This window comes from Phyllostomus hastatus, unplaced genomic scaffold, assembly GCF_019186645.2.
Source record: "Phyllostomus hastatus isolate PE091 unplaced genomic scaffold, TTU_PhHast_1.1 phas_contig_198, whole genome shotgun sequence".
In the NCBI taxonomy this organism is placed as follows: Eukaryota; Metazoa; Chordata; class Mammalia; order Chiroptera; family Phyllostomidae; genus Phyllostomus; species Phyllostomus hastatus.
The window spans coordinates 7274820-7300199 of record NW_025333715.1 but is presented as its reverse complement, the minus strand read 5'-3'; the positions used below and the strand labels follow the sequence as shown (position 1 = coordinate 7300199).

General features: G+C 52.9%; 1 protein-coding gene across 2 annotated transcripts; it reads left to right on the top strand.

Moving 5' to 3' along the window:
• Positions 1 to 2012: 2012 nt before the first annotated feature.
• Positions 2013 to 25380, top strand: EIF3L (eukaryotic translation initiation factor 3 subunit L). 2 transcript variants are annotated; one of them, XM_045834775.1, is made up of 13 exons: positions 2013 to 2150; positions 2669 to 2717; positions 3772 to 3982; positions 5946 to 6025; positions 8456 to 8517; positions 11210 to 11279; positions 11675 to 11748; positions 14656 to 14827; positions 16323 to 16477; positions 17121 to 17291; positions 18541 to 19038; positions 24106 to 24186; positions 25184 to 25380. In XM_045834775.1, the coding sequence occupies exons 1-13, from the start codon at positions 2118 to 2120 to the stop codon at positions 25220 to 25222; spliced, it is 1695 nt and encodes a 564-aa protein (XP_045690731.1). In that variant the 5' UTR covers positions 2013 to 2117; the 3' UTR covers positions 25223 to 25380. The 2 variants fall into 2 exon arrangements, with proteins under 2 accessions (XP_045690731.1, XP_045690732.1); XM_045834776.1 differs by lacking the exons at positions 2013 to 2150; positions 2669 to 2717; positions 5946 to 6025 and having other exon boundaries at positions 3904 to 3982.

Here is a 25380-nt window from a genome sequence, read left to right as displayed (position 1 = left end):
TGTAATTTAGAAAAATGTCTGACTTCACAGTTCCTTTTCAGCAATGTCGCGAACATTTTGAGAATTGTCAGAGTTGGGGTAACCCATAGAAAATTTTTGTCTGACACAAACTGTAAGACGTCAGGTAATTCCAGGCTTTCCGGTGCCGCTGAACCTTAAATATCCTTTTCGTTGAGGGTACTCACCGATCACAGTGCATGGTAGGTCCAGCTTCCAATAGCACAGCAGCCAGCAATAGCGTAACTGTACATATAATGTATTCTCCTAAACTGAAAGGTTCCCAGTTGGATTTCTTCTAGCTGGATCCCAAACACCACTAAGTACAAAGGAAAGTTATTACAGAGCGGAAATCGAATAGAAAGAGGTTTTAAGGGATTGTAGTAAAAATATTTTGCACGTTTTACAAAACCATGGGATCGATCACGGGAGCCAATGGCTGGGGACCCTTCATGGACCACAGAAGAGTCCGGGGCGGGGATAGAGGAGCCCTAGAGTTTAAGCTCTAGCTCCGTGATAGTACCACCTCTTTGTGGTGGAGCAGAGGGAACGCAAAACAGAAACGCAGCGTGGAGAATTGTGGCCTGGCACACAATTCTAAACTGAAAGTTCGCTTAGTTTTTCCTGCACAATGGCTCTAGTAGTGCTTGGTTGCCTTTTAACTTCATTCAAAACAAGTTTGTTAGATTGTATTGTAACATCTGTGATAACAGCGTAGATAAAAAAAAAAACAATAAAAATTGGTGAATTTTTGTGCAGCCATTTTATTACTGGTGGAAGAAAATAAGCAGCATTTTTGGCATATGCTTTTATTTCAAGAATGGTAAAAATGCAACGGAAACGCAAAAATATTTGTGCAGCATATGGAGAAGGTGCTGCGACTGATCAAATGCATCAAAAGTGGTTTGCAAAGTTTCTTGGTACTATTGACATTCTGGCCAAATAATTCTTCGCTGTAGGGCTGTCTCATGTATTGGAAGATGTTTAGCAGCATCCCTGGCCTGTACCCACTGGAAACCAGTAGCGGGAGATACCCGGCATACCCAAAATATCCAAATCAATGAAGTTACTGGTGAAAATGAAAAATGTGTCTTTTATTTTACGGAAAAAACCATACAGACTTTTTGGCCAACGCCATCAACAGGATGCTGAGTCTCTGGCATCAGAGCAAATAACTGAACGTGATGGAGCCAGCCTTGCGCGCATCTGGGAGGGCTGCATTCTAGGAGGGAGACCAAGTAACTGAAAGCAAAAGCCCCAGGCAGAGGTCCCTACGCTGGGAAAAGCAAGGCCTGCGTGAGAAGAGGGTGCTCCCCGGGCACACGGCAATTAGTGGGCGAGCAGGGACTGGAATCCCGATTTCCACTAGGTGTTATGGATGGAGAGACGACTGAGCTAAGGCCCTTGACTCACAGATCAGTTTTGGGGGCTTTATAACCCCGTCCCCAGCTTGAGGACTTCCCCAGGTCGCAAACCCACACTTTGGAGAGATTCCAACCCACCCACAGCCCCAGCATCCAACGCTGCACGTGTGGGTGCCGGGACTCCTTCTGGGCCTCGCGCCAGAGCTGGCCTCATCTTTGCCTGCGCCAACCCTAACGTCCAAAGTCGGGAGGACCCTTTTCTCCATACCCTCTCACTGCTTGGGACCAAGTCTCAACGTTTACACCCAGTAAGTTTAGTCTTTTGAGGCCCGAACGTTTGAAGACACTTGTCGCAGGCAAACCGCTTACATCTAAATTCACATCAAGCCCTCTGGTACCCGATTTTCACTTAACGCGAGAAATCGACCCGAAGAAGCTGTCGGCCATCCTTTGTGTGGCATCCCTCTGGGTTTCTTTGCCCATAGTTTATTATGCTGAACGATTTCACGTCCTTATTTCTGAATTTACGCAAGTACTTCAGCGTCACGTTCTTTGTAAAGTCTCCATTTCAAGGAAGAAATATTTGGGCGTTTGCATATTTCGCCCTTCCTAAGGTGGCTGTCTCAGACTGCCGGCGGCCGCCGAGCAGCTTCCGGTTTCCCTGCAGGCCCCAGCGGGGCTGAACTTCCGGGCCCAGGACGCAGGCGCAGAGCGCTCTTTTCGCTCTCTCCAGCTGGGTTTACGGGGCTCGCAGCCATGTCTTACCCCGCGGATGATTACGAGTCCGAGGTAACGTGGTCCTAAGTAGGCGCCGGGCTTCGCGGCGGGGGTGGGGCTCTCTGGACCCTGGGCCCGCGGGGAGCCGGGGTCGGCCCTCCGGAACCACCTGGGGGCCGCAATCAGCTCCAGCCTGGCGCCCGGCCGGCGCGGCCCGCATGCCGCTGCCACCCCTCTCCGCTCCTGCTCAGCCCTGTCTGCCCGCCCACTTCCCGTGTCCGGTCCCCTGGCCTCAACTTGTCCAAGGCTGGTTGTGGGTCCCGTGCTTCTGTAGCTGAGCTCGTACGGTTTGGGCCCAGTCTTGTCAAAGCCCGCGGATTTTTTCAGTCTCCGGTGCTGTGCTCTGCCGTACGCACCCAGACGTTGTTGTCATTGCCTCCTTACTGTCTTTCTTCACAAGCATGTGAGTTCCTCAAAGGCAGGACTGTGCTGGATCCAACTTTGTATCCCTAGGACCCTGCTCGTCTCATAAGCCCTAGAACCAGCATTTTGGATCCACGAATTAGTGACTCAATCTTTTTCGTTAACAGGCGGCCTATGATCCCTATGCGTACCCAGGCGACTATGATATGCACACAGGTGAGTCTGCGAGTTTGTAGGGTCAGCTGGGTACCTGCAGGGACTGGCGCCCAGTGTCTGAGCGGCGCTGCACGGAACTTGTTTAAAACTGCTTCTTGATGGTCTAGGGCTGGAGTCTGTTATTAGCTCTCAGCAGGAGGAGGTATGGAGTCTAACACACAGAGCCTTTTTTGTGGTCCACGGAAACATCGCAGAGGGGAAGGATACTATCCTAGCTGTAATTTTTGTTTATAAAAAACTAAAGTGATTCAAACCAAGCCTAAATGAAATTTCTTTTAAAAAAATTGATTTGAGAGAGAGAGAGACATCAGTTTGTCCTACTTGTTTATGCATTTGTCGATTGATTCTTGTATGTGCCCTTACCGGGGATCGAACCCACAAACTTGATGTGTTGGGACACTGCACTGGCCTACTGAGTTTCTCCGTCCAGGGCCCCAAATGAAATGTTTTTGGAAGGCTTTTGAGGTCTTCTCCAATGTCATAGTGACTCGATTTGACTTCACACTTAGCGAGTGCCATGCATTGCTCTGTGTGCTTCGTGTGAAGCGTCTCATTTGGTCCTTACAGCGGTTCTGTGAAGGGTGTAAACGAATGTGGTCTCCAGTTTACAGATGAGAAAACTTAGCACAGAGAACTTGAGTCACTTGTACCAAGTCACATGGGTAGAAGATGGCAGTCATTTATTCATTCAAATACTGTTAAGTACCTGCTACTTTCTGTTCCTGCCCGCAGTCTTTCCCCCGCAACACACACAGCTCTTCTAGGTCCTGAGGGTACATCTAGGCATGAGATAGATGAGGTTCTTTCCCTTGTGGACTGTAGGTTCTAGTGGGAGAAACAGGTAATAAATGAATGACTTTAGTGGTAAATGTTTGAAGAAGCAGGCGATGGTATTGCGAGTGCCTTTGGGAGGATTGTATCTGAGCATTTAAAAGAGGAGTTATGTCCGATTTGATAGGGTTGAGGTTAGTTGGGGTTGGTCTTTCCCTTCGGTTATATCGTGTACGTGGGTTTGAAAGCGGCTTGTAAAGTGTGTATCATATCCAACCTCTAGGAGATCCAAAGCAGGATCTGGCTTACGAGCGTCAGTATGAACAGCAGACCTATCAGGTGATCCCCGAAGTGATCAAAAACTTCATCCAGTATTTCCACAAAACCGTCTCCGATTTGATTGACCAGAAGGTGTATGAGCTACAGGCAAGTCGTGTCTCCAGCGATGTCATTGACCAGAAAGTGTATGAGATCCAGGACATCTATGAGAACAGGTATGGGCTGCTGGCTGAAATGATCCCTTTCTGGGTGGGTAGGACTGGCTTAGTGTTACACCGTGTAAGAAGGGGGTGCAGTTGAACCATTTTTCTGTAAAGAGAATGTTTTCTGTGATTCCTCAGGGCTAGGGACATGTTATTGTATTGGACTCTGTGTCCCCAGAGTTTGTGCAAGGCCAAGAACAGCATCACTCTCAGTAGTTGTAACGGCAGTTAGTGTGCACGGTCAGTGCAGATCAAGCAGTGTTTAGAGCGCTTTTCCTGTATTTACCCACTTACCTTTCCCAGTACCCCATGCAGTGGGCACTGTGGTTTTCCTCGTTTGACAGATGAGGAAACAGCATGGAAAGGATAAGTCACATAGTGAACTGGTTGGCTGAGATTGGAACCTGCACCATTTGAATCTAGAGCCTAATTTCTTTTAAGATTTTATTTATTTATTTTTAGAGGGTGGGGAAGGGAAGGAGAAAGAGAGGGATAGAGACACCAACGTGTGGTTGCCTCTCATGCGCCTCTTGCCTGGTCTGCAACCCAGGCTTGTACCCCAGTCAGAAATCGAACCGCGACCCTTTTGTTCTCAGGCCAGTGCTCAATCCACTGAGCTACACCAGCCAGAGCTAGAGCCTAATTTCTAAACTGCCATATATGTTCTCAGTGCATAACAGGGTGAGCCGAGCTTTGAGTCGTTGGTTGCTCCTGGTTGCGAGGGGACTGCCCTTGTGTGATGGGCGTTGGGGGTGAGGCAGGGCAGTCGGGGTTGGGATAGTCAGTGAAGACTTCACCCAGGAAATGGAATTTAAGCAATTTCTGTAAGGATGGTTAGAAAGCAAGTAGCCAGAGACCTGCTGGGTCAGTGAACAGGGGTGAATCCCTGACCTGTATTTCCTTCATCCCCCGGGTCTCTCTGGTAGAAATGTGTACGCCATTGCTGTCCAGTGGAAATACAGTGCTAGCCATGTGTATAATTTAGGATTTTATTTATTGATTTTTGAGAGAGAGAGAGAGACAGAGAAACAAACATCAGTTTGTTGTTACACTTATTTATGCAAATTGATTCTTGCATGTGTCCCGTCTGGAAATCGAACTCACATCTCTGTATCGGGATGATGCTCTAACCAACGAGCTACCCGGCCAGGGCCTTATCAGGTTCATTTTAAAAGATAAAAAGGATTAGGTGAAATTAATTTTAATAATTTAATCTAGCATACCTAAAATATTTCTACACATAGTCATTAAACTATTAAGATATTTTTCTTTGTACTAAGTTTTTAAAAACCCATCTTTTACATTTATAGCACATCTCAATTTGCATGCAATAGAAATACTTGATCTCTGTTTAGATTTCATAACATTCACAGTTAGAAAAGTAAATTCATATACCTGATTGTTCCAAAACTGGAAAGTTTTCCAATAACTGAGCTAAGTGGGGTTTTTTTAATAAATGTTTTTAAAATTTATTTTTAGAGAGAGGGGAAGGGAAAGAGAGAAGCATCAGCGTTAGCGTGTGGTTGCCACTCATGTGCCCCCTGCTGGGGACATGTGCACTGACTGGGAATCGAACTGGCAACCCTTTGGTTCGCAGTGCGGTGCTCAATCCAGAAGGGAGGAGGCACGATGCTCTAGAAGTGGAACTGGTATTGCTAAGGGAGAGGGTGGGAGCATCTGAGAGTGGTTCTCAAGTCAGGGGATAGCCAGCGCCAGAGTTCATGCGCAGAGGCAGGCGATGACCCTGGCGGGCGAGGCAGGCACCTCTCCGGTAGAAAGTGGGTGGTTTGCCGTGGTAAGGAAGACGGTCTGGGGCAGAGCTGGGCTGAGACGAGCTGGGGGCCTGGAGGGCTCGGCCCTGCTCTGTTTCTGTGGCATCTTCCCCTTCCGGAGCTTAGGGCCTTGTCTGTAAAGCGTTGCCTCTTTCTGTTCCTTCTTGTTTTTGAGTTCTAGAATTTTTCTGGTTGTCTTTCAGCTGGACGAAGCTGACAGAAAGATTCTTCAAGAATACACCTTGGCCTGAGGCCGAAGCCATTGCGCCACAGGTTGGCAATGGTAGGTGTGAGTGGGCCTTTGTCCTGGGTGCCGGACGGGGTCCTGTGGTCGGGGGTCCTTAGAAGCTCGGGATGGTCTGGGTCTGTTTTGTTCACTATTTTTTTAAAAACATTTTTTAAATTTACTTTTCATGAGAGGGGAAGGGAGGGAGAAAGAGAGGGAGAGAAACATAGGTGTGTGGTTGCTTCTTGAGTGCCCCCTACCGGGGACCTGGCCCACAACCCAGGCACGTGCCCTAACTGGGAATCAAACCAGTGACCTTTCAGTTTGCAGGTGGTGCTCAGTCCACTGAACAACACCAGCCAGGGCTCATAATGTGTTTTTAAACAGGTGAGGATTCACAGTACTCAAGAGTATGAAAGGAGATTTGGTATAACCACCCGTCCCCTGACAACCTCCCCCTGCCTTCTGTCCCCGTGTCTTTGGTTTCATTCTCCGGAGCCATCTACTATTATCATTCTTTTTGTTTATCCTTCCTGTGACACTCTGTACGTATGTGTGCAAGTAAGAATACGGTTGATTGTGGAGCAACGCAGGGGTTAGGAGTGCTGACCCTGCATATAGGCAAAGCTGCATACAACTTTAGTTTTTCCTTATCCTCAACCTAGGACGTGCTTGTTGATTTTAGAGAAAGGGGAAGGGAGGGGGAGAGAGAAACATCTAGCTTTTTTTTTTTTTTTTTTTGCCTCTCACCCACTCCCCCACCATGGTCCAAATCCACAACTGAGGCATATGCCCTGAGCAGGAATTGAACCTGTGATCTTTTGGTTTATGGGGCAGCACTCCAACCTACTGAGTCACATTGGCCAGTGGTGCGTGTCACTTCTGATTCCCCAGAAACTTAAATTGCCCCTTTGTATCTGCAGGGGGTTGGTTCTAGCACCCCCTGCAGATACCAAAATCCACGGATGCTCAGGTCTTCTGTATCAAATGGCCTAGATCCCCGCGTGTGGTCGGTCCTTTCCATCTGCGGACTCCTGACCACAATCGAACCAGCACAGGTATTCACTGAAAAAGTTCCACATGTAAGTGAACCTGCATGGTTCAAACCCATGTTGTTCAGGGCTTACCTGTAACTTGTTTGTTCCTTTCTTTACGTAGACTGAATGTCCTTTTCCTTTTTTAAGATTTTATTTATTTTCCCTGGCTGGTGTAGCTCAGTGGATTGAGCGTAGGCTGCGAACCAAAGGGTCACCAGTTTGGTTCCCAGTCAGGGCACATGCCTGGGTTGCAGGCCACGGCCCCCAGCAACCATACATTGATGTTTTTCTCTCTCTCTCTTTCTCCCTCCCTTCCCTCTCTAAAAATAAATAAATAAATAAATAAATAAAATTATTTTCTTTATTTTTAGTCAGGGGAAAGGAGAGAGAAAGAGGGAGAGAAGCATCAGTGTGTGGTGCCTCTTGCACACCCCTCACTGGGCACCTGGCCCACAACCCAGGCACGTGCCCTGTCTGGGAACCAAACTGGTGACCCTTTGGTTTGCAGGCTGGCGCTCAGTCTACTGAGCCACACCATCCAGGGCTCCATTTTTTTCTTTGTTGTATTTTTGGAGAGGATTCTTCATCTCCAAGATTCCTAAGACCACCTCCAGGTTTGATGATTTGCTAGGAGGACTCGGTACTCAGCATACGGTGTCCCCAAGCTATCAGGGTTTGCAGCAGAAGGACACAGAGCAAAATCAGCAAAGGGAACAGTGTGTGCCCTGAAGTCCAGAAGAAACCGGGCACCAGTTTCCCACGGTCCACTCCTGGGTAGTCACCCAGGGGCGCTTAATTCCTCAAGCAAGGAATTGTAACATCATGCGTGACGAGTCGTCTACCAGAGAAGCTTATTACAGACTCAGTGTCCAGGGGTTTTGTTGGGGGCTCATTGTGTAAGCACACGCCCTGCCTAACGGGTCCTCAAATCCCAGCCTCCCTGAAGGGAAAGGAGGCGTTCAGAACAAACCGTGTTGTTGGCACAGTGTAGGCACAGCAGAGGGAGTTCCCTGACCAGGGTGGTGGGGACCCCCCAAACCCTAGGTGCCCAGGCACCAGCCGAGGTCCAGCTGGGTCAGCGATGCCGCGTGTCTACAGTGTTGGTGGGTGGTGTCTGCTGCTTCCCACGGAGCTGTAGCCACGTGCTAACGTGCTGGTTTATTTAAGCAGCTGGGTGGCCAAGGTCTCTGAATGGTGAGCAGAACTGGGCCTGAATTAGATTGAGGTGAGGTTGAAAGAACTTGGTCCTAGGTCTTGGTTGAAAGACCTAGCGTCCTTCCCTCGAGAAACGAGTTTTCTCGTTGTGTGTGTCCTGAGGTGGGAGCGTCAGAGGGCAGCTGTTGTGTTCTCTGAAATCGCGTTGATTCCTCTGCTGCCCCCGGGGGCCGACACGGCCGGAAGACCCTCGTTGTTGTGCGGGTCACCGAGTCCCCCTCTGCGTCTCTTTCAGATGCCGTCTTCCTGATCCTGTACAAAGAGCTCTACTACAGGCACATATACGCCAAAGTCAGCGTGAGTATCTCAGTGTTGCAGGCAGTGGTTTAAACTTTGTGCCGTTTCGCTCTCCAAACACGGTTACCAGCTGATGCTGGTTCGGAGTCCAGGAGTGGTGGGCGTGTTCTCTGGTCAGACGTGGCAGTGGGACGACCGAGCCTGGAAGGCCGGGCATGTGTCCCAGACAGACCGGGACAGCGCAGGGCGTGTGCGTCCTCCTGCGCTTCCCCAGGCTCGCTCTGCTTGGCTGGGCGAGTGTCGCCGTGCGCTGGGTTGCGGGCGGCCACACTCGCGGGGTGTCACAGCACCTCCTGCCGCCTCTGCTTGGGGTGTCTTCTCTTTTGCTGCTCCGCACACCGCTGCTGAGCCTCTGTTCCTGACGTGTGCGTGATGCTGTGCTCTCTGGGCGCCTGGCACACACCTGCACGCTGAGCCCTCGCAGTGGTGGCCAGGTGGGCAGACGGAGGTGCAGAGAGGCAGCTTGTTCTCCACTTCCCAGCGATAGTCCGGTGACAGAACTCGAACCCAGACCTGTTTCATTGCGACACCAGTGTTCTTGTTACCACGTTGCCTCAACGTCGGGCTCTCGTGTGATTCTTCTCTTCCTAACTTCAAAATCTGAGCGTGCCCGGAGCCTCTTAAAACACCGCCTGCGCTGCTCGCAGACACCCGAGACTTACAGATCTCGGTCTCAAGGAGGCCCAGTCTCTCCGGCCCCGGACTCGTTTGTCCGGGTGCCCAACACCCGCCTGCGGCCGTCTGACTGTCATCTCGGGTTGAACGCGGCCGAGACGGAGCTCTGCGGTCTCTCGGAACCTGTTTGCCCCCTGTTGGTGGTCTCAGTAAACGGTGCCGCCCTTCACCCGGGTACTTGGAACCGTTCTGGACTTCTCTCTCTTTTGACATCAGCCTTGCGGGAAATCCTGCTCAGCTGTGCCCTTAGCGTCCTTCAAACCGGCTGCTGCTTTCTGCCACCGCTGCCACTGCCACCGCCGCCGCCTTAGCTCGAGCACGACCACCTCACGCCCGCACTGCTGCCTCTCGGCTGCTGTCACTCTCCACCCTCACCCACCTGGGTCTGTCCTCAGCCCAGTAACCAGCAGGATCCTTGGGGTCACAGTCTCGTCACTAAGTCGCCTTCCTCCATCCTACCGTGACTTCCCGTCGTACTTGGAATGCAATCCCAAGTCCTAGGGTTCTGCTTGAACCGGCCCCTGACCCAACTTGCCAGTTTCATTTCCTGAGACTTCCCCAGGGCTCCTGGCCGAGCTCTGTGGCACTTCTGAGCACGTGTCGCTAGCTGACGTTTTATGGTTTGTTCATGGGGCTTTTGCCTGCTTCCGCCTTGAAGAGGGGTACGCGCCACCAGGCAAGGGCCTTGCCTTGTTCTCTGCTCTGATCCGGTGCCTGATGCTTGAGGGCGACACGTTACTTGTCGGAGTGTGTGTGTGGCTGTGCGAGGGAGAGAAACTGGCACCGTGATCTCCCTCCCTAGAAACGAGGTCCCCGAGGACCACGTGGCCTGACTGGACTCCGGCCGTGGCAGGACCACCATCAGTAGTGGTAGCTGGAGTTCTGTTGCCAGAGTAACATGGGGTGCCATGCTCTTCTGGCATCCCAGTGAGATCTCGGAGTACCTTATCTGAGACGGGAGAGTCCCTCCTAGCCCTGATGCTGAGGGGCAGGTAATGGAGGGCTAGGCGGAGAACCTCGCCAGCCCGTATGATGCGGCTGTTTGGGGAAGACCATGGCGTCGGAGCACGTAGTGTAGCCGGTCTGACCGCCTCCGGTCCTCCCTCTGGCCTGTAGGTGGAGATTCAGCCGAGGTTTGTTGGTGCCGTCACCTCTGTGCTAGGTACCAAACGCATGGCCAGTTGGAAATCCTTAGAGGGAGGCTTTCCGTCGAGAGAGCACGTCCCGTCTTGGGCACTACCTGACCCCCCCGTTATGGGGACGGCACACCTTGTCGGGACGCTGCGTGCACAAGGGGTCGGGCTAAGGCGGCCAGGCGGTGTCCTCTCCACTCCGTTAGGGGTGCGTCACGCACCGTGCTCCCCAGCTCGGAAACCCTAGTGGTTCTCAGGCACCTGCGCCATTCAAGTCTCGACTGGGGTCAGCGGCCTCCGGTGTGAAGTGCCAGAGAGTGTTTCCGACTCTGAGGGCCACGGCGGTCTCTGTCGGGTGCATCCAGCTGTGCCTTTCGAGCAGCCATAGCCAGTGAGCGCTCACGGCTGTGTTCCAGTCAGACTTCATTTGCAGAAACGGGTTGGTGGCTTTGCTCACCCCCGGCCCTTGAACACCTCTCCCTCGGTGGGCTGGTGCAGTTCACTGTAGCCACGCAGCACGGTCTCCTCTCACTCCAGCCTTCGCTTTCCTGCTCTGCCTTGGTTAGTACTGTCTTTACTGTTAGTACTGTTAGTACTGTCTCTGCTGGTAGTACTGTCTTTGCTGGAACACCTCCCCTCTGCTTTGCCAGGTCTGCGTGCCTGCCCCCTCACGTTTGGTTAGGGCTGTTACCATGAAGACCGGCATTCAGCACTCCTTTGAGTTGCTGCTGCACACGCGGTCTTCCCGCTCACGCCAGTGCCCCCTGCATACTAAGGAGAGAGCAGACGTCAGCTTGCCTGTGCTTGCCTTCGGCCGTTGTGGTAGGCCATGAGTAACGTTTACATGAATTATGTATGTCCTGATGTCTCTGCTCTCTTTACAGGGGGGACCTTCCTTGGAGCAGAGGTTCGAATCCTATTATAACTACTGCAATCTCTTCAACTACATTCTCAGTGAGTCTAGGGTTTGGCCACGTTGGGGAGGGTACGATAAAGCCTGGTACAGCTCAGTTCAGCAGGACTTAATGTGCAGGAGCCGGCGGATGCCTTGAGAGGAGAAGGGAGGGCACAAGAGAGGGAGGGGAACCTCAGTGTGTGAAAGAAACTTCAATCAGTTGCCTCTTGCACGCCCCCAACTGGGGACCTGGCCTGGAACCCAGGCATGTGCCCCGACCAGGAATCTGACTTGCGACCTTTCAGTCTGCAGGACGATGCCCAGCCCACTGAGCCACAGCAGCCAGGGCAGGGCCGGTCTTTTTAGGAGAGAAGTTGCAAAGCGTGTTCCGTAGCCTCGCCAAGTGGGCATAGTCCTTGCCTCTGGTCTGACTTTTCTGTGGTTTCCTGCATAGATGCTGATGGCCCTGCTCCCCTTGAACTGCCCAACCAGTGGCTCTGGGACATCATCGACGAGTTCATCTACCAGGTATCGGGCCTAGTTTGGAATAACTGGTTAGAGCAGAGGGCGCTGTTACCATTGCTCGTGTCGTTAGAAAGGTGCGCAGTGTGAGAACATGCATGCCACAGTCTGAAACAGCCCGAGACGGTGGGCTCCTCTGCCGTGGCTCTCTGGAGAGTCCCTGTGGCATCTGAGCTCCAGGCAGGAACTTGGAAGTCCGGAGGGTTGAGCTGTTGCCTGGCCTTGAGAGGCGGGCGGCAGGAGGAACACGGGCCGCAGGTTTGGGGGCCATGGGCCACCGGTGGCTCTGTGACGGTGAAATGCTAGTTAAGCTTTCCAAGCCTCGCTCCCCTTGCCCTCAGAAACAGAAGTGTTCTGCGTCCTGGTAGTGGTTACTGAGGTGCATGCCAGGTCAGACTGAAGTAGAACATTTCGTCGAAATGGCAACCTCGCCCCTTGGGGTGCTGTGCTGAGGTTCCCCTGGGAACGGCGCCTGACGGGGAGTGCTGCGGCCGTGGGGCCTGGGGGCCAGCGGGCCGGCTCTGCTGGTCACGAGCCCTGGACCCTGGGCTCGTCACTGACCACACTGCGCCTTGGTTTCCACGAAACGGGGTTGTTGGCGGGTGACGGGGTCAGGCGTGAAGTCCTTCGCGCAGTGCCTGTCGCGGGGCGACCGCTCGCTGGGCACCGGGCGGCTGTGGTCGGTGCCACCGCTCCTCGCCTTCTCTCAGCCCGTTCTGTTCTGGAGAGTGTCCCAGATGAAAAAGTAAAATAACTGAATGGGGAAAAGACCTGTTTTCCACGTGTTTTACGGGGACAGGATAGCTCACACTGGGTATTGCAGGGAATCAGCTTCTTAAAGATGTCCTTTGAACTTCGTGGACCAGAGTGCCACTAAGTTGTGGTTGGTGAGCCGAGAAAACCTTCTGGGGGCTGTTTGGGAAAGAAGCTTCCTTAAAAAGAAAAAAAAAAAAAAAAGGAACGCTTCCCGCTCAGGTGAGGCTTCAGCGCCTTCATGCGGTGTTGGCCACGAGCCGCACCGGCCTCGTCTCTCTCTGGCTCCTTGACTCGTGCCGGCCCCCGGTGTGGCGGACCGGTGGGAGGCGGGCGGTCCTGTGGGCCTGCAGCAGGTCGGGGGATGGCGGGGTGTCTGTGCTAGGCTTCTTCGTCCCTCTGGAGATCATCGTGATTCCCTCGGTTTAGCTGGCATTCTCTCCCAAGGGGCTTAAGGGGCTCCCTTTCTGACCGAGACTGGCCGGTGGAGGCCTGGCGGTCCCCCCCAGCCAGGGGGATGCCCCAAGAGGTGAGTGGCTCTTCTGCCACCCTCTTCTGTTTGTTTTCACTGCTACAAGTCATATGTGAACGTGTTCACGGTGTTTTAAACAGCCGTGTGTTTTCAGACTGCAGATGAGAGGGAAGTGTCTCCTTCTCTTAGCGGAGCATCCGTGCTGCCTGGAGAGACAGGCACCATGGTAGCGTTTCTCCGGCGAGTGCTCCAATGCGCTCAGATAAGACACATCACTTAAGGCGCCCTGCTGTAGCGTGTGTTTTGCTACTATGTGGAGCACTTAGTGCATCTGCACAGAGACCAGCCGTGTTCTGTGGTGCGGCGTGCTGCCCGATACCGGTGCTCCACTCCGATGGTGAACGTCGGGTTTGGTTTCCACTGCTGCAGACCCTGGGACGGTGCGCATCCTTGCGTGTGTGACGTGGAGGCCTGTCTCGGGGGAGCGCTGGAAGTGGGATTGTTGGTTGAAGGATATTTGCTTTTTACATTTTAGAAAGTTGACTTTATAGAGGTATAATTTGCATACAATAAATGTACCAATTTTAAGGGTACAATTGATGGAATATGACGAGAGGGCACACAGCCACAACCGAGACACAGAGCATTGCAGTCAGTTTGAATTTCAGCAGACCAATACAGTTCCCTCTCGAAAGGCTGTATCGAATTATGCTGCTCGAAAGGCTGTATCGAATTATGCTGCTACCAGTGGCCCTTGGGAGCTCGCTTTCTGTACTGGGTGTTATTGGGCTAATTTTTGTCAGTTTGATGGAAAAGATGGCACTCTGAATTTAATTTACATTTTACAAGCAAAGAGACTGAGCACTTCCCCCGTTAATAGACTAATCCTGTTTTTCTTTGAAGTGGTCATCAGCATCCTTTGCCTATTTCCTATTGGAGTATCTTACTAATTCATGAGAATTTTTTATGTATTCTGGATACCGTCCTTTGTTTATTGTAAATTTGACAACCTTTTCTCCTACACTCTTGGAGGGAGATAATACTTCAGAGCTGAGGCACGACCTTAGGCCGTCAGGACAGAGCTTCCTAGGTCGCTGGTCCCCACACCCGAGTGTGCCCCAGCATCGGCCTGGGCGCTTTTAAAAGTTCGGGTCGAGCAGGTGGTCTTGCACCGTCCTCCCCATGCTGGTCCGATAGAAGGACTGCCCCGCACGAATGCTGTGGCGTGTTCCCAGCGTGTGTCTGACACTCGGCTGGGCCCCTGTTCCGGGTGAGTTGATGGGCAGCTCTGGTGGGGAAGATCCCCACACACAGGCAGCGGCCCGTCTCCACTGCATGGATGCGCGCGTGCAGAGCCGCCCGCGGATAGCGGTCTGTTTGGAACCACCCAGTTCTGGTGGCCAGGGACGCCGCACTGTGAGGCTCAGAGATACCAAGTGACACCGGGCTGTGTCTGACTCCAAAATGAATGTTTTCCCCCTCAAACTACCTCTGACCTCAGAGATTTTTACTTAGTTGTGGAACAGCTAACGTGTTTAGTCGTGAACAAGACTCCCAGCGTAGACAGAGGGGGCTCTGAAGACACGAGCCGTGTGCAAGGGGGGGGCATGAGCAGCAGCGGCCGTGGGGCCCTGGGGCCGGCACGGGGCCTCCTGCCCCCGCCGAGCCTGTCCCTCCCCCCTCCCCAGTTCCAGTCCTTCAGTCAGTACCGCTGTAAGACCGCCAAGAAGTCGGAGGAGGAGATCGACTTCCTTCGCTCCAACCCCAAGATCTGGAATGTCCACAGCGTCCTCAACGTGCTCCACTCCCTGGTGGACAAGTCCAACATCAACCGGCAGCTGGAGGTGTACACGAGCGGCGGTGAGTGCTGCCTGCCACCCGTTCCGGGGGCAGAGGCCGAGGGGAGTGCGGAGGGGTCACCGCCCCCGGGCAGTGGCTGTGGCTCCCCCTGGTGTTGGGGGTGTTGGGGTGTGAGCGGCGGCCGACTGCCGGGATCAGGGGCTGCTGCGCTCAGCAGGTGTTGGCTGGCGGACCGGAACGGCGGTTCTGAGCCGTGTGCTCCGACACTCCTGTCGTCTCTCCGGGGCTGTGTGTGGGCGCGCCCTGTCCTCGCTCTGGCGTCGGGACCGCTTCTCACTCGCAGTAGATTGGGAGAATCGCAGAGTGTATCTGTGTGAATTTCTCAGTGAGAGCAGTGGCATTTTTGCAAGGTGCTTTAGTGTCTGGCCTCCAGCAGAGACTGGATTCTTATTTCTGTTCCTGTCTCCAGTCTCTTGCGGTTTGCTGTTCTGCCTGAAGTAGACGGGGGGAGTCCGGCCTCACAGAGGTTCTCAGCCGGCGAAGGGGAAGCTGTCTGCAGCCTTTCCGGGGGGTGCAGCTGGGCTCTGATGGCGCTGCGGGGCCTGGCCGGCGGCGGTGCCGCCCTGCGGGCCAGCGGCAGGGAGGGTGTGAAGCCCAGCGGTGAGCTCTTACTTTGGTGTGTTAAGGTTTTCTGGCTCCTCCTGTGGCTTGAGTGGGCCTTTCACGTATGCACGCCTTCGTGACACGCGGGTCGCCGGGCTGCGAGGGCTTCCCGGGACTGACACGTGCCGTGGTGCCAACCCTGTGACCGCCCGGCCGCCTCTGCCGTCAGCCTCGTCCGATGGGTCTGTCTGCCAGCGGTTGAGTGCATGGTGGCGGATGCAAGTTTTATAAAAGTCCAGTTTTTTTCTTAAAAGCTTAATTTTTTCTTGGGCAGCAGACATTGTCCATTGCTTTCACTGGAGTGTAACAGGCTGGCCTTTATTGGTTTTTGAGAAAGTGGCTGCTAAATACCCAAATCTAAGTAACCAGAGTTTGTGTGTCCGTTGTTCTTGGAAGTGAAAAGGGTGTTCTGTGAAAAGCGGCTAGCGTTTCACCGCGAGTGCGGGGCGGTGAAGAGTTCAGTGACTGCGGGTGCAGCTGCGTGCGGCCTCCGCCCGGTGGACGCCAAGTCGTCAGTAGAGTTTCCCGGCCTTGTTTTTGCGTCGTGGGTGCCGGTGTCGGCTGAGCGGGCGAGGCAGATAGCGACTTCGTGCCCTTAGGAGAACAGTTTTGACCTCGTGAGCCTCCTGGAAGGAGGGGCCTCTCGTGTTCTCAGGTGGATTGGAACCAGAAAATGAAAGAGCGGCTGCCCTCCACCCCGCTGGAGGCAAGCACGGGACTAGCAGAAGGCCAGGCGCGCTGTTGCTCGGTAGGCCTTCGAAGGCCGAGTTGCCCCCACGGCGGAGGGCTGCAGAGGCTGGCAGTGAGTGAGGAGTAACTGAGGGGCCATCAGGGGCCGGGCTGGCCTGCCTCCGCCCGTGCCGGCTGCAGCGTTGGGCGTCTGTCTCCCTAGGGGACCCCGAGAGCGTGGCTGGGGAGTACGGACGGCACTCGCTCTACAAGATGCTCGGCTACTTCAGCCTGGTGGGGCTGCTGCGCCTGCACTCGCTGCTGGGGGACTACTACCAGGCCATCAAGGTGCTGGAGAACATCGAGCTGAACAAGAAGGTAACCAGCCGCCCGTCTGCCCGGGGCCGGAAAGTCCGTCTGCACCTGCTGGGACGAGTGTCGGGTGAAAGGGGACTCCTCTTCCCCGGGCCAGAGGGAAGCGGGGGAGCCACTGCGGCGAACACCCGGCCCTGGACGAGGGGGTTGCTCGCCGACGCCTGCCTGAAATGTCCAGTCGTCTTCTGATTCTGTTTCCGAAACAGAACGATAAAGGCAGAGGTTTACTACTCAGGTTTCACTGGTCTTAGTTAACAAAAGAATTTAGTTCTAACGTGGTTTAAATAGTGATAAATAGGATGAACTGAGGTGGTTTCCCTCGCCACATAAATACCGGCGCCTTTGTGCTAGGCGTGGCATGTGCCTGTCTTCCCCTCTGTCTGCTCCTGGGGCTTGTTTACAGAGGCAAGTAGTAGAAAGCAAGGGAGAGAAAACACGAGGTTAGAGGGTTTAGAGCAGACAGGTTTTGGGGTGACCTGGGCCAGTCCCTTTGTTGCAGCTGGGAAAACGGAGGCCCCGGGTCACGTAACGCTGTTGGAGAGCAGAATAGTCCATGCCCAGGGCCGCTGACCCCAGCTGACGTCCGGTCCCCCCTGCGATGACTCGCTCTGGGCCTCACAGAGCCGTCTCCCCTCCCCTCCCACAGAGCATGTACTCCCGTGTGCCCGAGTGCCAGGTCACCACGTACTACTACGTTGGCTTTGCGTATCTGATGATGCGCCGCTACCAGGATGCCATCCGGGTCTTCGCCAACATCCTCCTCTACATCCAGAGGACCAAGAGCATGTTCCAGAGGACCACATACAAGTATGAGATGGTAAGGGGGCCTCCGAGCGCCTGACCCCTTGGCGCCTGTGCCCGCATTTTTTGGTAAACGCTGTCTGAACGCTTGCTCTTTCAGTACGCGTTTCCTGCACGATGATTCCTTTGCAGCTGGCTGCCTCTAGGAGTTTTTTGTTGTGTCTCTTACCTCGGATGTTAACATCTTGGTGATGGTATCTTTTAATCGTGGTTTATTCTCCATCAGTGCCTACATTTATTTTACTATTTTTATATTCTTTAAGATTTGATGCCCTGGCTGGCGTAGCTCAGTGGATTAAACACGGGCTGCGAACCAAAGTGTCACAGGTTTGATTCCCAGTCAGGGTAACATGCCTGGGTTGCAGGCCGTGACCCCCAGCAACCGCACATTGATGTTTCTCTTTCTCCCTCCCTTCCCTCTCTAAAAATAAAGAAAATCTTTTTTTTTTAAGATTTTATTCATTTATTTTTAGAGAGGGAGGAAGGGAGGGAGAAAGAGAGGGGGAGAAACATCAGTGTGTGGTTGCCTCTCACCACCACCATCGCCCCCACTGGGGACCTGGCCCGCAACCAGGCATGTGGCCTGACCGGAAATGGAACTGGCGACCACTTGGTTCGCAGGCCAGCGCTCAGTCCCCAGAGCCCCACCAGCCAGGGCAGTGCCTACATTTATTCACTCAGCAAAAATTTGCTGCGTGTTCTGTGGGCTGTGGTGTTTAACAATGAGTGAGTGAGATGTGGGTGTCGTGCTCAGGCACTTGGCCGTGGAGGAGGGTGGATCCAAGGCATGCACAGAAGTTTCAGGCAGACCGGGGCTGTTGAGACTGTGGAGCGCCTGGTGGTGTAGCAGCACGGGAAACCCTTTTGGCTGGAGAGCAGAAGAGTAGTCGAACTGTGGGGGTGGATTCTGGGGCAGCCTTCATTACCCAGCTGAAGAATTTAGTCTTTGTTCTATAGGCATGGAGGTGCCGACAAAAGCTTCTGGGTAACTCAGTCATGACTGGTGTGGGGGGCGTGCCTGCCAGTGATGTGTGTGGCAGTTGGAGAGACTGAGCGTTACCGGTGAAGACTCTAGCTGGGGAGGGCCCGGAGCTGGGCCGGGATTGAACAGAGCCGGAGGGAGGCTCCGGAGGGACGTTGGGAAAGTTAACTGACTGGTGCAGACCTGGGGAGAAGTCAGACGTTGGGGCGTGTGCTCGCGAGGGCGGCGGGGCCTCGGGAAGCTTGCGTCGTTTGACGCAGTGCCACCTCACCCCCGCCCGCAGATTAACAAGCAGAACGAGCAGATGCACGCGCTGCTGGCCATCGCCCTCACCATGTACCCCATGCGCATCGACGAGAGCATTCACCTCCAGCTGCGGGAGAAGTACGGGGACAAGATGCTGCGCATGCAGAAGGGCGACCCGCAGGTCTACGAGGAGCTTTTCAGCTATTCCTGCCCCAAGTTCCTGTCTCCCGTGGTGCCCAACTATGACAACGTGCACCCCAACTACCACAAGGAGCCCTTCCTGCAGCAGCTGAAGGTGTTCTCCGACGAAGTGCAGCAGCAGGCCCAGCTCTCCACCATCCGCAGCTTCCTGAAGCTCTACACCACCATGCCCGTGGCCAAGCTGGCCGGCTTCCTGGACCTCTCCGAGCAGGAGTTCCGGATCCAGCTCCTCGTCTTCAAGCACAAAATGAAGAACTTGGTGTGGACCAGCGGCATCTCCGCCCTGGACGGCGAGTTCCAGTCGGCCTCCGAGGTTGACTTCTACATCGACAAGGTACGGCCGCCGCGGGCAGGGTTCTCCGGGGCACGCTCTGTCCGTCCATCAGCAGCGAGTCTGTGTTAAGCTGCCCCGTCTTCCAGTCACCGTTCTGGGCCTTTGGGCTGTATTGGTGAACCCGATCAGCAAAGATTTCGGCCCTTTTGCTGATGTGCTAGTCTTTAGAAATAGACATAAGTGTTGTAATTAAGCACACCATCTAGGTTAGAGGCTGCCAGGTGCTGCGGAGTCAGGGTGGTGGTGGTGGTGGTGGTGGTGGTGGTGGTGGTGGTGGTGGTGGTGGAGGAGGAGGAGGGCACAGGGTGAGCGTTAAATAAGGTACTCGGTAGGCTTTGTTGAGAAAGGGAAGTTGAAGCTGAGGTTCGCAGGGGGTGAGGCCCTTGGCTAAGCACACGTTTGGGGGAGGGGCACTCCAGACAGAGGGAGCGGTGAGAGCGCAGGCCCTGGGCCAGGAGTGTCGGGGGGCGGAGGGGGGGGGTGTGTGTCAGAGGGACCTCGCAGTGTGTGGAGAGTTCTGGGAGGAGGAGGCCGCCGCTGGAGGTGAGGCGGGGAGAAGAAGGGGCAGGTGCTTCGTGGGCTGACTGGGAAGCACTCAGCAAGTGCAAAGCCACCATCACCCTGACTTGTGTCGTCCCCGATCAGCGCTGCCTGGTTTCGAGCACCTTCAGTGGAATTGTACAGTGCGTGCTGTTTTGCGTCTAGCCCCTTCGGCTCAGCAGTGTGTTTGAGAGAATGACATCCGGCGTGCCTGTGTGTCGTGATAGCTCACGCACGCCCACTGCTCTGTGACGGTCCGCCACCTGCTGCGAATGCTGCCTGCCGCCTCTCCACTGCCGGCAGGTGTTCGGGTGGGCTTGGCTCGCACAGAAAGTACGAGTGTGGCTTTATTGGGGAGCTGTCGATGGTCCGTTTAGGGTTTGGTGTTTTGTTTTGTTTTGTTTTTCCTGTAGGTAATATATAGGCTTGTGTGTGCGAAGAGTTATTTCTGGAAGGGTGCACAAACAACATGGTGGTGGTTTCCTCCCCGGGGCAGAGGTGGGTTGAGGGACAGTAGTGCTTTTCCCTGTGGGGATTTTAAGTTCAAGTTGGACATTTTAATGTCCCGGTGAGCTTTTTTAAAGAAGTAAGTTGTTTTGTTTTCTTGAGAGTTTTTTTTGTTTTTTTTTGTTTTTTCAGACCTAAAATATGCTAGACTCCTAGGATTGCTTTTTCCATGAAATATTACCTCCTCTCTTTGTTTCCCCCATAGACTGGGTTGGCCAAAAGTCCGCATGGTTTTTTCTATAGAATAAAAGACACTTTTTTATTTCCATTTTCACCAGTAACTTTATTGATTTGGATGTTTTGAATATGTTGGCTGTTTCCTGCCTGGTGTAATGTTGATTGTTCTCAGTTAATGTCTCTGGTTGCTGTCAGCTTCACCTGGTCTCCCCGACCCTGGAGCACCGTCCAGTGAGAGATCTTCAGCACGGAACTTCACAAACCGCTTTTGACACGTTTGATCAGTCACAGCACCATCTTCACACACTGAACAAGTTTTGGTTTTGTTTTGGGGGTTTTTTTTTTGCATTACAGTTGCATTTTCACCTTTCTTGAAATAGTAAAGCATAATATGCCCAAAATGTTGCATATTTTCTTCCGTTTTCAGTATTAAAATGGCTTCACAAAAATTCACCAATTTTGATGGTTTTTTTAAATGCACACTGATAGGACAGCTGTCACAATACAATCTAACAAAATTGTTTTGGTGCAGAGACAAAAAATGGCCCAAATGAAAGAACAGATCAGAGCTCCAGAAAAAATACAACTAGGTGATGAAGAGATGGCCAACCTATTAGATGCACAGTTCAAAGCACTGGTAATCAGGATGCTCACAGAATTGGTTGAATTTGGTCACAAAATAGAGGAAATAGTGAAGGCTATGAAAAGTGAAGTCAAGTAAAATATTCAGGGAACCAACAGTGACTCAGATCAACAGTTTGGAGCAGAAGGAAGAAATAAACATTCAACCAGAACAGAATGGAGAAACAAGAACTCAAAAAAATGAGGAGAGGCTTAGGAACCCCCGGGACAACTTTAAACATTCCAACATTTGAATCATAGCAGTGCCAGAAGCAGAAGAGGAAGAGCAAGAAATTGAAAACTTATTTGAAAAAATAATGAAGGAGAACTTCCCTAATCTGGCAAAGGAAATAGAATTCTAGGAGATCCAGGAAGTTCAGAGAGTCCCAAAGAACTTGGACCCAAGGAAGCACACACCAAGGCACATCATAATTACATTAGCCAAGATTAAAGATCTTAAAAGCAACAAGAGAAAAGGAGACAGTTACCTACAAAGGAGTTCCCATCAGACTGTCAGCTGATTTCTCAAAAGAAACTTTACAGGCAAGAAGGGGCTGGAAGGAAGTATTCAAAGTCATGAAAGGCAAGGACCGCCATCCAAGATTGCTCTATCCAGCAAAGCTTTCATTTAGAATAGAGGGGCAGACAAAGTGCTTCTCAGTTAAGGTCAAGGTAAAGGAGTTCATCATCACCAAGCCCTTATATAAAATGTTAAAAGGACTTACCTAAGAAAAAGAAGTTGATCAAAACTATAAACAGTAAAATCACAACAAACTCAGAAACTATCAACAACTGACTGTAAAGAATATGAACAAAAACAAACTAAGCAAACAACTAGAACAGAACAAAATTGTTTTGAATGAAATTAAAGACAGCTGAGCTCTGCTAGAGCCATCACACGGAGAAAAACCAAAGGAACTTCTTGGCCAACCCAATGCCTATGCTCATAAGTAAAGAAAATACTCTGCTTAGACATACTAGGAGCCCTGATGAGGACTAATAACAGTGTGTTAAAGGCAGTGGACTGGTATCATCTGTTCTACATTATCTGTGGCTAATATTTCCTCCCTATTGTCTGTGCTCTCTTCTCCTTCTGGAGGTTGTATTTACTGTGTGTAGACCTCACTCTGCTCTTTATGTCTCTGAAACCCGTTTTCCATCTTTTTCTTTCCTTTGTTCTGGATAATTTTCCTTTGATCGGTCACTGTATCCCTAACTAATCTCTTCAGCTCCATTTCTTTCTCTAACACTTTCTCTACTCATGGTGCAGTGAGTCCTTACGTGCCTGGTTATTTCTTACTGTGGAAGGTTCATTGTCAATGAAACACGGTGTGTTGGCATTCTTTGAAGACTCGGGAGAATACTCCCTTCTCTGGGGGCATTTGCTTTTGCCTCTTGAAGGCCCTGGCAGTGCCATTGGTGTGGGGCCGCCAGGGGCTTCGCTCACAGCCTGCGGCCCCTGGACCAGCCCGGAGACAAGCCCAGGCTACAGACTGTCAGAAGAGTCGCCCTGCATTTGTCACGTCTCAGGGGTGGGTCTTTTTTTTTTTCTTTTATTCCGCTCCCCACACTTGGCAAGCATCGCTTGGTGTCAGGGGTGGGATGGCAAGTGTCTTCTGGTTTTCTTTGAACTTGAGGATGGAGCCCTGTAGGATCCCAGCGTTATGAGGAGGGTCTTCTGTCGAGAATGGCCCTGGCCTTGGTCTGAGCCTGCTGTCCCAAGTTTCTAGGGTTTCAGCACAGATGGGGCTTCTGTGCTTGCTTGGAACAGCTTCTGTTTTCTCTCAAATAGTTCTTCATTCCCTTTTCAGTTCTTTGAGGCTATAGGGAGATTTAAAAACTAACTTATCCTACATTTGTGGTTGTTTTCAGGAAGTGTGATGATGTAGACATCATAACTTTTTTCGGAGAGTTTTTCAGATGACCGTTAGTGTGTCCACGGTGTTGTGTAGCTGTCTCCGGTACCCAACTCCACGACACTCCCGTCACCCCCAGAGGGAACTCCCTGCCCATTAGCGGGCATTCCCGGTTCCCCTCCCCCCAATCTCTGCAGACCAGTGATCTGCTTTCCGTCTCTGGGCTGTCTGCTCCTGACAGTCCATGTAAATGGATCATGAAGCGTGTGACCGTTGCACTTGACTCCCTTCACGGGGCACATCTGCACGTTCCGTGGGGCTGCGGCGTGTCGGTGCCCGAGTCCTGTTCATGGCCGCGGGGCCCACGGGCTCTTGTGGGTGGTGCTGCTGTGAGCACTCGCACACACGTTTCTGTGTGAACACGCTCTCGGGCGTACACCTGGGTGCCGGGGCGGTTTGGGGCGTCTGCTCTGGAAGCTGCCCCGTCAGACCTGGCCCTCCCGCTCAGACGTGATGGCTGTTGGGAGACGTGGTGTCTGCTAGCTGTCCGTGATGTGAACGGTCTCAACAAGAGAAGAAACTCGTCCGCAGTGGGAGTTTGCCCGTGTTGTAAATCGCGCTTTTAAAGTCAGACAGTCTGTCCCCCGGGGTACGACACCAACCCCCTACAGCTCTCTCCGCGTATCCCCAGCGGCTACGTGCACACGCTCTTCGGTGACAGCAGAGCCTGCTACTCCCCGCGTCCCAGCGAGCGGGTGACCTGGCGCCAGATACCCAAGAATTAGCAACTTGATTACAATGAATGAAACTTGGCTATGAAGTTATATTTAGGTTTCATTGACCATAGTAATACGATTCAGAGTCCCTGCATGAAAAAGGTTTAGTTGCATGTCTTGTTTTTATTATTGTTCCGCCTCCTGGTTCAGATTTATTTTTGGCAAAATGCTGCTTGCTTCGTTGAGGTGGGGGTAAGGTGTTTGTTTTTTTCATCCCTGACTTGAAGAAATCCTGTCACTGATTCAGAAAGTCCTTGGGTCTTAACTGGGATTGTGTAGGAGTTTACAAGTAAAATGGTGTTCAACAAAATATTCTGAGCTAAAGAGCAAAACGTAAAATCTGGCCTGATTGGCAGTCTGTGTGTGAGAATAAAGTGCTGTTTTAAATGTCCTTATTGCCACAAGATTTCACGTTCGCTGAAAAAGGCTGGGAAATAGTGGTGAGTTAGCAAGAAGAAGATAGAGTCAGTCGTCCGGAAAGAAGGCGCGCTCTGGGCAGCGGTGAGCGGCACGGCGGCCTGCGAGCCCGTGAGCGGCTCCCCCTCCCCCCGCCCCCCGCCGTCATCTGCCTGACTGTGCTCTCCCCACAGGACATGATCCACATCGCAGACACCAAAGTCGCCAGGCGCTACGGGGATTTTTTCATCCGGCAGATCCACAAATTCGAGGAGGTGAGAGGTCGGGGGGGCTGGGGGAGCTGGGGACAGCGGTCGGGGACTGGGTGAGGAGTTTTCATTTTTATTTTTAAGGGAGTCCAAACTTGCCCGGGCTGGGTGGCTCAGTGGATTGACTGCTGGGCTACAAACCAAAGGGTCGCTGGTTTGATTCCCAGTCAGGGCACAGGCCTGGGTTACGGGCCAGGTCCCCGGTGGGGGGCACGTGAGAGACAGCCACACATTGATGTTTCTCTCCCTCTCTTTCTCCTTCCCTTCCCCCCCTCTCTAAAAATAAATAAAGTCTTAAAAAAAAAAAGGAAAGAAAGCCCAAAATTGACCCTTTACATTTCTGAGCTGGACTGGCTGGCTGCTTGGGGTTTGGGAGCTGGGCTGGGCCCTCAGGAGCTGCTGTGTCAGCCTTCTCAGGAGTGTCTCTTTCCAAGACCTCCCTCTGGGTGGCCAGCGGGCCTTCTCCCTCCCCGCTGTTTCCTAATATGGGCGGATTCGCTGCCTGCTCTCGCCCGTCCCTCCCGCTTGGCGGTCACCCCGCAGCTCAGACAGGTCTGGCCAGCTCCTGCAGGCGGAGCGCAGGGAGCAGCCCTGTTTCGACAGACTTGGCGTGTCCCGTGTCTTGCCTCACAAGAGGTCTCCGGGGTCAGGCCAGCACTATGGGGCACTGGGTCTCTCTGTGGCCGTAGCTGGAGTCCTCCAGCAGAGGTCACTGCCGTGCTGCGGTCCTCGCCACCAGGCTCCTCCTGAGGGTTGTAGCCCCGCTCTCGCAAGCCTGGCTGCCCTGAATCCCCTCCCCTGTCTACAGTGGGCCGGGCAGTGCGGGGGTACGAGCAGTGTGCAAGGACCCTGAGAGGCCCTCTGAGTGCCCGATGGAGGGCCCGCCCACGCTCCCATCAGAGACCCCCTCCCTGCCTGACTGCAGGGGGCTGGCGCGCTCACGCTGTGGGACAGGTTTGGTGTTTGAGCTCCCCGTGTGACTGCGCTTTTCTTTCCCTTCCAGCTCAACCGAACGCTGAAGAAGATGGGGCAGAGACCCTGAGTCACTCGCGCCTGCATTAGTGGGAGCCCGGGTCGATGTCATCGTTGGCGGGGAGGCCCTTACGTGGCTCGGCCGTCAGCCTGGGGGCCCGGTTGAAGTTTGTTCGTGTCAAAGACTGAAATGTGTGAGATGAGTCTCAGTAAAGGGTCTTCTTTGGA

What these genes read in the sequence shown, in the direction of transcription:
- EIF3L (XM_045834775.1), top strand. Translation starts at nt 2,118, where the DNA reads ATGTCTTACCCCGCGGATGATTACGAGTCCGAG. An exon ending in CGACTATGATATGCACACAG is followed by an intron (nt 2,718 to 3,771) that starts GTGAGTCTGCGA and finishes TCCAACCTCTAG; the next exon opens with GAGATCCAAAGCAGGATCTG. An exon ending in CAGGACATCTATGAGAACAG is followed by an intron (nt 3,983 to 5,945) that starts GTATGGGCTGCT and finishes GTTGTCTTTCAG; the next exon opens with CTGGACGAAGCTGACAGAAA.